This window comes from Indicator indicator, chromosome 19 (assembly GCF_027791375.1).
Source record: "Indicator indicator isolate 239-I01 chromosome 19, UM_Iind_1.1, whole genome shotgun sequence".
In the NCBI taxonomy this organism is placed as follows: domain Eukaryota; kingdom Metazoa; phylum Chordata; class Aves; order Piciformes; family Indicatoridae; genus Indicator; species Indicator indicator.
Window position 1 is genome coordinate 21,129,214 of NC_072028.1, and position 11,648 is coordinate 21,140,861.

At 62.5% G+C, this 11,648-nt stretch overlaps 1 protein-coding gene across 1 annotated transcript; it reads right to left on the bottom strand.

The window, feature by feature from the left end:
* Nucleotides 1–539: 539 nt before the first annotated feature.
* On the bottom strand, nucleotides 540–9,406 carry CALB2 (calbindin 2). The gene is made up of 11 exons (XM_054389719.1): nucleotides 9,316–9,406; nucleotides 6,278–6,354; nucleotides 6,053–6,142; nucleotides 5,270–5,350; nucleotides 3,804–3,860; nucleotides 3,616–3,693; nucleotides 3,432–3,487; nucleotides 2,143–2,182; nucleotides 1,976–2,029; nucleotides 1,751–1,822; nucleotides 540–656 (listed from the first exon to the last, which is right to left on the bottom strand). Exons 1-11 carry the CDS (start codon nucleotides 9,404–9,406, stop codon nucleotides 540–542), a joined length of 813 nt encoding a protein of 270 aa, XP_054245694.1.
* Between the last annotated feature and the right edge of the window lie 2,242 nt (nucleotides 9,407–11,648).

Below are 11,648 nucleotides of genomic sequence, written 5' to 3' on the forward strand. Positions count from 1 at the left end.
CCCACTATGTGTGGGTCCCACCTCTCCCTGCCCCCCTCCAACCCATTTTGAGGGTGTCCCACCTCTCCCTGCCACCCTCCACCCCCAACTTTGAGGGGGTCCCACCCTCCTTGCCCCCTCCCTCCCCGGGCTGGGAGCTGGGGCTGGGCTCTAGCAGTACTCCGACTTTATTTGTAAACTCTTTGGTAACCAATAAAAACTGAAGAACTGAGACCAAACCGAAGGAAACAGACACCTCCCCCTCCCCCCCAAACCCACCCAATACCCCAACACTTAAACTCACTAATGGGGTAACCCCAGATTTAACGTTCCCTCCCCCCTTCCCTCCCCAAGGTGAGATTTTAACCACTAAGAGCTGCTGGGGAAGTGCTGGGGTGGGGCGGGGGGGGGAGATGGGGGTGGCTGTCACCCCCCTCCCTGTCCCCTGCTCCCCAGCACCACGGTGGGCTGGGTGCTCCCCGTTGTGCTTGACTGTAGGGAGGAGGAGGAAGAAGGAGGAGGAGGAGCAAGGGGTGCTCTGGTGGGGAGGGGGAGGGGTCCTACATGGGGGGCTCATTGCAGAGCACAATCTCCAGCTCCTTGCGGTAGAGTTTGCCTCCATCTGCCAGGTTCATGATGCTCCTCCTGTAGTTGGTGAGCTGCTGGATGTTCATCTCCTGCAAGGAATGTGAGGACTGGGGTGGGGGGGATCAGCACCCCATTTCTACCTTGAGGGGGAAGGGGAAGGGGCTCAAGCTCCAGCACAGCCTCCCAAAGGGAACAAAGGGTTGGAATGGGTTGGGTTGGAAGGGAGCTCAAAGCTCATCCAGCTCCAATCCCCTGCCATGGGCAGGGACACCTCCCACCAGCACAGCTTGCTCAAGGCCTCATGCAGCCTGGCCTGGAACAGCTCCAGGCAGGGGGCAGCCACACTGGGCAACCTGTGCCAGTGTCTTCTCACCCTCACTGCCAACAATTTTTTCCTCATCTCTAGTCTCAGTCTCCCCTCTCCCAGCTCCAAGCCATTGTCCCTCATCCTGGCACTCCCAGCCCTTGTCCAAAGTCGCTCTCCTGGAGCCCCTTCAGGTGCTGGAAGGCTGCTCTGAGCTCTCCCTGGAGCCTTCTCTTCTCCAGGCTCAACAGCCCGGACCAGCTTCATGGAGAGCATGGACAGAGAGGGATGGAAGAAGATAGGAGGCTCTTGGGGGAAATTGAGTTCAGTTTTGGACCCTTCACTCCAAGAAGAACATTGAGGAGCTGGAGGAGGTGCAGAGAAGGGCAACAAAGCTGGGGAAGGGTCTGGAGAAGAGGGCTGGGGAGGAGCAGCTGAGGGAGCTGAGGGTGTTTAGTGTGGAGAAGAGGAGGCTGAGGGAGACCTCATTGCTCCCTACAGCTCCTGAGAGGAGGCTGCAGTGAGGTTGGGGTTGGTCTCTACTCCCTTGTCTCAGGTGATAGAAGGAGACGAAATGGCCTGAAACTGTGCCAGGGGAGGCTTAGGTTGGAGAGGAGGAAAGTGATGAGGTTGGAGAGTGGTGAGGGATTGGCAGAGGCTGCCCAGGGAGGTGGTGGAGTCCCCATGCCCCAGGGAGATGTTCCAGAACCCTGTGGCCATGGCACTTGTGGCCATGGTTTGATGGCCATGGTGGGGTTGGGTTGGAGGTTGGGCTGGGTGATCCTGGAGGCTTTTTCCAACCCAAACCATTCTATGATTCTGTCTGGGGGTGGAGGGGGCAGCTCCCACCCCACCCTACGCTTCCCAGCCCCCTCTCACTTTCTTGTTCTTCTCGTAGAGGTCTTTCAACAGCGCGTCCAGCTCGTGCTCATCGATGAAGCCACTTCCATCCTGGGGGGCAATGGAAGGACATCACCCAGGGGAAGGACACAAAAGACTTGCACCTCAAATCCAAGCAGGGACCTGTCCCAAGTGACCCCCACTTAGTTGGAAGTTGTGTTGGCTTGGGGCAGGTGATTTTTCTGCCTGGAGCTTGCTCCCTACCTTGTCGTAGAAGGTGAAGATGGCATTGAACTCCTCCGAGGACAGCTTCATCCCCTGGGCAAGGGACACTGGGGTGTGAGGGGGGGTGGGGGTTGGGGGACACACACAATCAGACAGGGAAGAGGGGGGGAGTGAGGTGGGGTTCACCTCGTGGCTTTTGGGGTTACCTGAAACTTCAGCAGGAAGTTTTCTTGCACAGGCAAAAGTCTGCAAGAGAAGAGAGGCAGCAATGAGCGCGGAGCAGCCAGGCAGCAGCAGGAGACACCTTGGGGAAGCAAAGGAGGCTTCAGACCTCAGCTTCTCACCTGGAGCCTGACCAAATGGAAGAGAACAACAACTGTCCTCAGAGGATGGAACAGACCTTTCCTAGACACCTGTGTCTCAAAGCTGTTTTCCCCTCCCTCCCTCCTCCCCTGCTGCCTTAGAATCACAGAACCATTCTGCTTGGGAAGACAAAAAAAACCTTCAGTCCAGACATCGACCCAGCACTGCCAGGGCACCACCAGCCCATGGCCCTCAGCACCACAGCTCCATGGCTTTGGAACTCCTGTAGGGGTGGAGACCCCACCACTGCCTTGGGCAGCCTGGGCCAGGCCTTCACAACCCTTTGGGGGAAGAAATTGTTCCTCATGGCCAACCTAAACCTGCCCTGGGGCAACTTGAGGCCATTTCCTTTTGTCCTGTCTCTTGTTCCTGGGGAGCAGAGCCCAACCCCCACCTGGCTGCAGCCTCCTCTCAGGAGCTGGAGAGAGCAATGAGGTCTCCCTCAGCCTCCTCTTCTCCACACCAACCCCCCCCAGCTCCCTCAGCTGCTCCTCCCCAGCCCTCTTCTCCAGACCCTTCCCCACCTTTCTTGCCCTTCTCTGGACCTGCTCCAGCTCCTCAGTGTCCTTCTGGCAGTCAGGAGCCCAAACCTGACCCAGCACTCAAGCTGTGCCCTCCCCAGTGCCCGTTCCAGGGGCACAATCCCTGCCCTGCTCCTGCTGCCCACACCATTGCTGCTCCAGGCCAGGCTGCTGGTGCCCTTCTTGCCCACCTGGGCACCCCCTGGGCTCATCTTCAGCTGCTGCCAACCAGCACCCCCCCCAGGTCTTTCTGTGCTGGGCACTTTCCAGCCACTCTGCCCTGAGCCTGGAGTATTTCATGGGGTTGTTGTGACCCAAGAGCAGGACCCAGCACTTGTCCTTGTTGAACCTCATCCCACGGATCCAACCTGTCCAGATCCCTCTGCAGAGCCTCCCAACCCTCCAGCAGGTCACCACTGCCACGGTGTCATCTACAACCCGCCTGAGGGAGCCTCGATCCCCTCACCCAGATTCATTGATGAAGATATTGACCAGAGCTGGCCTCAGCACTCAGCCCTGGGGGAGCAGCACCGCTGCCCAGCTGCCAGCTGGGGTTAACTCCAGCCCCACCCCCCACCCACCCCCTTGCCCCTTCCCAGCCCAGCCCTTACCGGGACATCTCGGAGAGTCCCAGCTTCCCGTCTCCATTCATGTCAAACATCCGCAGCTGCCGGGACACAGGAAGCTCTGGGTCACCCACTGCCTCCTCCTGCCCTCCCTCTCACCTGCTGGGGGGGCTGCTGGCACAACCCCCTTCCTTTCCCCCCAGTGCCAGCCCAGGCTTGTGCTGCTTACGATGGTCTGGGTGTACTCCTGCAGCTTGGGCTCGTCATAGGGCCGGTTTGCCTTCTTCAGGAGGTCCGACAAGAAGCCCTGCAAGGAGAGGGCTGTGGCAGCCTCTCCCCATCCCTGCTGGCCCCACCGAGGGTGCCCCATGGCTGGGGAACCTAGGCAAGCCCACCCCCTTCGTGCCCCCAGCCCACCTTCAGCTCGTTGGCTTCGATGTAGCCGCTGCGGTCTGTGTCGTACCTGCGCCAAGCCTGCGGAGGAGCTTGGGTTAGGGTGGGGGCGGGGCCCCTCTCTTTCCCACCGCCCCAACACCTGTGTGCCCCGCCCCAACCCCCCCTCTCCCCCCCGCTTGGAGCATCCCCCAGCAGAGATGGGGTCAGCTCCTCACAGCTAAAGCAAACATCCCCTGCAGACCACTGCAGCTCCTCTGGCACCTGGCACCTCCACCCCATTCCCAGTGCCACTTCCCAAGCAGGAGCTCTCCCCAGGATGCTCCATGTGCCCCCTACAACCCCCAGCCTTGTTTTGGTCACAGAATTCCAGAGTTCCAGCGTGGTGAGAGCTGGAAGGGACCTCTGGAGCTCACCCAGTCCAACCCTCTGCTCCAGCAGGGCACCCACAGCAGCTTGCCCAGCAGCACAATGCCCAGGGGGGGTTGGAAGCTCTCCACACAAGGAGACTCCACAACCTCTCTGGGCAGCCTGCTCCAGGCCTCCAGCACCCTCACACCAAACAACTTTCTCCTCCTGCTCAGATGGAACCTCCTGGGTGCCAGTTTGTGCCCTCTGCCCCTTGGCCTGTCCCTGGGCACCACTGAGCAGAGCCTGGCCCCAGCCTCTTGCCCCCTACAGCTCCTTCAGCTCTTGCTGAGCATTGCTCAGCTCCCCTCTGGGGCTGCTCTTCTGCAGGCTCTCAGCCCCAGGGCTCTCAGCCTTTGCTCCTCACAGAGCTGCTCCAGGCCCCTCAGCAGCTTTGCAGCCTCCCCTGGATTCTCTCCAGCAGTTCCCTGTCCCTCCTGAGCTGGGGAGCCCAGAACTGGACCCCAATGTGGCCTCACTGGGGCTGAGGAGAGGGTGAGGAGACCCTCCCTGGCCCTGCTGCCCACCCTCTTCTCAATGCCCTCAGGATCTCATTGACCTTCTTGACCACAAATGCTCATTGCTGGCTCATGGTGACCTTGTTCTCTACCAGCACTCCCAGGTCCTCCTACATGGATCTGCTTCCCAGCTAGACCCTGTGGTGCTGCTCCCAGCCCTCTGAGCTCTGCCTTTGAGCCACTTCCCAACCCACCTGGTCCCCATCAGCAGCCTCCCTCCTGCCCCTCAGATGGCTTCCCCCAAGGCAAAGGCACTATGAGGTTTTGGGGTTGGCCACATCCCTGGGGCACCAAGCACCCCCGAGGGGGAGATCCACAGGAACAGCTCCAGCTCCCTGCAGCTCACCTCACCTGAAGACCAGGACCACCCCCACCCCCTCCAAAAAAAAAAAAACCCAGCACCACCCACAGCAGCTGGCTCCCACACCGCTGAGCCACAGCTGTGAGTCTGGGGGAGACTGGTGGGGTTTGGGCAATGCCACCCCCTGGCTGTTGCTCCGTGGTGGAGCTGGCCACTGGAGCCCAAATGCCCGAGGGAAGCCCGGGCCAGCCTGCCCCACTCACCTCCATGAACTCGGAGCTGGAGCCCACGTGCTGGCGGAAGCACAGCAGGAAGTTCTCCTCCGTGGGCAGGATCTGGGCCAACTGCAGGCGACACAAGGGGCAGGGGGGAGCACAGAGGACACATCAAGGGGGGTCAAGGAGGGACATGAATAAGGAGGGGACATAAGGGGCAGGGCAGGACCACAAGCATCGGGGGGGGAATATGAGTGTTGGGGACACACACACATGAGCATCAGGGGGGACATGAGAATCAGGGGGGAACATGAGAATCAGGGGGGGACCATGAGAATCGGGGGGGGGACCATGAGAATCGGGGGGGGACAGGAATCGGGGGGGAACATGAGAATCGGGGGGGAACATGAGAATCAGGGGGGGACCATGAGAATCGGGGGGGGGACCATGAGAATCGGGGGGGAACATGAGAATCAGGGGGGGACCATGAGAATCGGGGGGGAACATGAGAATCAGGGGGGGACCATGAGAATCGGGGGGGAACATGAGAATCGGGGTGGGTCATGACCATCAGAAGAGGACCATGAACATCAGGGGGAGACCATGAGCATCAGGAGGGACCATGAGCATCAGGAGGGACCATGAACATCAGAGGAGACCATGAACATCAGAGGAGGACATGAGCATCGGGGGGGGGGTGCACCATGAGCAACACGGTGGAGGGACACAGGCATCAGAGGACCACGAGCATCAGGAGGACACACAAGCATCAAAGGGGGATCGGGAGCACGCTGGAGGGGTCCGCAGGGCCAGCACCACTCCCTCTCTCACCTCTGCCATCTCGATCTTGCCGTCGGCGTTCTTGTCGTACTTGTGCATGAACTCCTTCATCTTGTCACCCAGGCTGTCGCGCTTGGAGTCCTGCCGGCAAGGAGAGCGGATGGCAGCAGCTCATCACCCCCACACCCCTGCCCCGCGGCGCCACTCTTCCCTCCTGGAGGTGCCCCCGTCCCGGGCAGGAGGGAAGGGAGGAGCAAAGCCAGGAGAGGCTCTTACCACACCCGCCCCCTTCCTGGCGCTTTCCAGCTCCTGGAAGAAGTTTTCCAGCTCTTTGCCTTCGATGTAGCCATTCCCTAAGGGGAGGAAGGACAGGCGATAAAGCTGCGTCAGAGGGCGGGAGGGATGCTCCTGGGGGACGCGGTGCTCGTCCCCCTCCCTCCCGGTGATACAGCTGCAGAGAGCCACCGGCCGGCACCGAGTTTCACAGTCCCGGCGACGCCTGGAGGTGCAGAGAGTCGGAGCCCCCCCGGTTTGCAGCCTGGGGAGGGGGCACAGCGCCGGGCTTGTCCCCTGCACCTGCGTGTGGGGCACTGGGGCACCCCCCACCCCAGGGGACTACGTCCTCCTCCCAGTGTCTGCTGCCTTTGCTGCCTCTGAAGCTGTCATCAGAGCACCCCTGGCTCGTCCTGAGCACCCCCCGGGTGCTGCCTCCCACTGCGAGGGCAAATAGGGAGCAGGGACAAGGCACCAAGCACAGAGTCACCCCCTCTGGGGTGCAGGATCAGGCCCCGAATCGGCTCAGCCCTCCCGTCAGGGAGCCCAGGGATGGTCTCTGATGTGCCTGGGGGCTCGCAAGGGTTCCTGTCCCCCTGTCCCATGTCTCCCCCTCCCCCCATCTCTTGGTGCCAGTATCTGTCCCGGGTAGCCACAGCCCTTCCCTGCCCTGCTTGGTGGCAGGATGGCTCAGCCAGGACTTTGGTGCTGGCCCTTGGTGGCTTCGAGGGGGTGACCATCACCAGAGGACTGCATCAAGGACACTGACTCCGCAGTGCTGCCACTGCCCCGCCAGAAATCCTCCCTCCCGCCAACATCTGGCCACAGCTGGCGGCACTGCCAGGGCTCTTTCCTAAAATAAACCCAACCAAAAGAACCCCCAACCCCCACCCCTCCCCATGCCAGCCCCGAGGTGCTTGCTCCGGGGCACCCTGCTCTGTGCCACCTCACCACGGTGTCCCCAGCAGCATCTTCTCCCTGCTGCAACGCGGCAGTTCGGAATAAGCCTTCCCCATCCCGGTTGGAAGCGCCTGGGAATGTCCTAGGGCGCCTTCCTCTCCGACAGCCGCATCCCGGTGGATGAGCAGCGTCCTTCCATCCCTCCCTCCCTCCCTCGCTCCCTCCCAGGAGGGGCTTGGCGTTGGAGGGGGTTGTGAGTTGCTGAGGAGCTTTCCGCTGCCCTTCGCAGGAGCTCTGCTTTTGTGAGTGCAGGAAAGCCTCAAACTTCTTTGGATTCAGTTGGGATAAAAAAAAAAAAAAAAGTAAAACCGCGGGAGTTTGGAGCTGGGGTGACAAAAAAACCCCAAAAGGGCCAGGAAAAACCAGGGCCACTTGCTTGGTGTCCCCCCTCCCCCATCAGGCTGCAGCTTGGTGAGGTCCGATCCAGAGCAGTGGGATGGGAAGCAGCATGGAAAAATCTCCTCTGGACAGCCACAGCCACACCTCGGAGCCTCCCTGTGACCCGGGACAGCTGTGACTGGCAAAGGGAGGGCATCAAAGACACCCAAGGTGACATCTGCAGGGCACAGGGAGCCTTAGGGGGAAGGGGTGAAAGACCCAACAGAGGGGTTTAGGTGGAGAGAAGAGCTTGGGCGAGACCCTCGCCCACAGGGGGGGAGCTTGGGGTCCATCAGCAGAAGGAAGCGGCTGGGGCCGTTGGAGCAGCCAAGGATTGTCCTCTCCAAGGCCACCATGCCCCCTGCCACCTGAGCCCCTCCTCTCCTGGGCACCTGCAGGCTTGCCCTGGGAGCCGTGGGCCAAGCTGGATCCGTGCCTGGCCCCACGCTTCGGAGCAGATGGAGCTGCTCCAAGGGCGCAGGGGGACGTGCTGCAGGGAGGCGGCAGGACGCCCACCCCCCAACACTGCCATCTCACCGTCCCACCTCCCCCAGCCCCTCCGCTGCTCCAGGGCCAGCTCCGGCGGTGACAGGGCCGGCAGTGCCCGTGCCACCCTGTCCCCGAGGAGGCTGCAGGAGGGCACCCTGGAGCTGAGCTCTCGGTGCCAGCAGCGCGGCTGGGGACGCTGTGTGACGCAGTTCCCAGGAGGGTTTCGGTCCCAAGACCTCAGGCAGGGGACCTGGGGACGGGCAAGAGCCCTCCAAGGGGCTGCTCTGCCCAAACAAGGCTGAGGCTCCTCCAGTGCACCCCGGCGCCGGGGGAAGCTCTTCCCACCCAAAACTCTTTGCCCCCTTTTGGGGGGCTGGCAGCCGTGGAGAGCGGGGGCCACGGGAGGTGACATCCCCACAGTGTCCCCAAGGGAGAGGCTTCAAGGGGCTGAGGAGCAGGTGGGGAGGGACTGAGGACTCCGTTCCTGACCCTGCTCTGGGCAAGGGACGCCCCTTCTGTCACCCCTCTCACCTCCAGGGCAAGGAAGTGGCCCTGGGGCCAGGCCAGGGCCACCCAGGTGCCAAGGCTGGGGCATTGTGGAGGGAATGGAGAGGGGACAGAGGGTAGGAGGGAGGGGGGCACCCCGGGAAGGGCAGGACCCCCGGAGGTGACCACCAGCCCTGAGCTAACCCCGGCTCGGGGCGGGGGGAGGACGTGCGAAGGAGACTTGCGGCACAACCTGGCTCCACGTCCCATGGACCAGGGTCTCCTGGTGGGGTGCAGGGAGGGACTCCCCACCTTTTCCTGACAGGAAGGTCCTGCGGGAAGGGGAAGGCACCGTCTCCCTGATCCTCAGGTTTTCCCCGAAGGGGCTGCACCCTATCATCCTGGGGGGATCTTCATCACCCCGGGGGGCTCCCCATTATCCCGAGGGGTCCTTCAACAGCTTGGGGGGATTGTCCATCACCCTAGGGGCTCCCTATCAACCCTGGGGGACTCCCAAACATCCCGGGCTGCAGCGGCAGGGTCTCTACATCTCTCTCTGCACTGTCCCCGACGGGACATTCGGGGACACTCCAGCGTCCCCCCCGCCAGTTCCCGCGCTCCCGGGAGATGCTCATCCCGGCGCCCTCCCCTCCAGTGTTTTTTGGGGTGGGTTGCAGGGGGGTTGTATGGGGGAGGGGTGTGTGTGCGTCGCGCCCCCCGGGACTGACCGTCCGCGTCGAAGTGCCGCCAGACGTCGAGGAACTGGGAGGCGGTGAGCTCGGCCAGGTGGAGGTGCGGGGCCTGCTGCGGGCCGGCCATCTCATCCCCCGCCGCTGCCGCCGCCGCCGCCGCTGCCGCCGCCCGCCCGCCCGCCGCCGCCTTTTATACCCGCGCCGCCGCACAGCCCCGCCGCCGCCAGGGGGCGCCGCTGTCCCGGGACACCGGGAACCGAAGGCACCGGGGAGGAGGACAGGGACTGGGATGGTGGGATACGGGCACCGGGAATGGGGGGAACAGGGACACGGACACTGGGACACGAGCACCGGGAATGGGGGGGGACAGGGATTGGGACACCGGGACACTGGTAACGGGAATAGAGGGGACAGGGACACGGACAACGGATTACGGGCACCAGGAATGGGGGGGGGGACGGGGATTGAGACACCGGGATACTGGCACCGGGAATCGGGGGGACAGGGACACTGGGATACGGGCACCGGGAATGGAGGGGACAGGGACAGGGACACCGGGATACTGGCACCGAAAATGGGGGGGGACAGGGATTGAGACACCGAGATACTGGCACCGGGAATGGGGGGGACATGGACACTGGGATACAGGCACTGGGAATGGGGAAGACAGGGATTGAGACACTGGGATACTGGCACCGGGAATGGGGAGGACATGGACACTGGGATACGGGGACCGGGAATAGGGGGGACATGGGCTGGGACACTGGGATATGGGCACCGGGAATGGAGCGGACAGGGACAGGGACACCGGGATACTGGTACTGGGAATGAGTGGGACGGGGATTGAGACACTGGGATACTGGCACCAGGAACAGGGGGGCACAGGGACACCGGGATATTGGCACCGGGAATGGAGGGGACAGGGATTAGGACACCGGGGTACTGGCACCGGGAATGGGGTGACAGGGATTAGGACACAGGGATACTGGCACCGGGAATGGGGAGGACAGGGATTGGGACACCGGGGTACTGGCACCGGGAATGGGGGAGGATGGGGACCAGGACACCAGGATACTGGGCACCGGGAATGGGGGAGAGAGGGATTGGGACACCGAGATACTGGCACAGGGAATGAAGGGGACGGGGACTGGGACACTGGGATACTGGGAACGGGAACGGAGAGAACCTGGGCTGGGACACCGGGACACCGGCATCGGGAAGAGAGAGAAGCTGGGGACCAGCCCCAGGCAGGACCGGCGGGGCCGGGTCCCTGAGATAACAGTGCTGGGGAAGGAGGATCGAGACACCAGGACACAGGGACAGACACAAGGACAGAGGGGCAGACACAGGGGCAGAGGGACAGAGGGACATCGGCACCGCAGGGGGTGGGGGGAACCGGGACGCTCAGACACTGACACTGAGTGGGGGGCCCGGAACGGGGACACAAGAACGTCAGCACCGAGGCGGGGAAGCAGGGCAGAGAGCAGGGACCGGGACACACTGGGACCAACAGAGGCAGCCTGCCCCTTGTCCCTGCCTTGTCCCCTACCCCTGCTCCATGGCACCCACTTCTGCCCTGTGTCCCCTACTCCTGCTCTTTGCCAACTACCCCTGCCCTGTGCCATCTGCCCTGTCCAATGTCACCTCTCCCTGCCCCATCACCTACCCCTGCCTCATGCCACCCTCCCTGCCTAATGTCACCTACCCCTGCCTTGTCCCTGTGCCCTGGCCTGCCACCTCCTCCTGCCTGCCACTCCACCCCTTCCCCAAGTCCCTGCATCCCTTCCTGTTCCACCCAGCTCTGCCCCTGCCACCCAGCCCTCATCCCGGTCACCCAGCCCTGTCCCTGCTCTGTGCCACTATCCTCCTGCAGCACCTTCATGGCTCATAATTTGTTGGCCCCGGGGGAAGGAGAAGGACTGAAGCAGCCTCAGTGCCACCCAGGGTGTTCAAAGCCAGGCTGGATGAGGCCTTGAGCACCCTGGGCTGGTGGGAGGTGTCTTTGCCCATGGCAGGGGGGTTGGCACTGGATGAGCTTTGAGGTTCCCTTCCCACTCAACCCAATTCCATGGTTCCCTGATGGCTGCAGCAGGGCCAGCACCTGTGGCTGGACCAGGACACAAAATCATAGAACCATAGAACTGTCAGGGCTGGAAGGGAGCTGAAGGCTCAGTCAGACCCAACCCCCCTGCCATGGGCAGGGACACCTCACACCACAGCAGGTTGCTCACAGCCACCTCCAGCCTGGCTGCAAAAACCTCCAGGCAGGAGGCTTCCACCACCTCCCTGGGCAACTTGTTTCCCGTGATTTCGTTTTCCCAAGTTCGTTTTTCCCGAGCAGCAGGGAAATTTCCAGGCCCAAACAAACA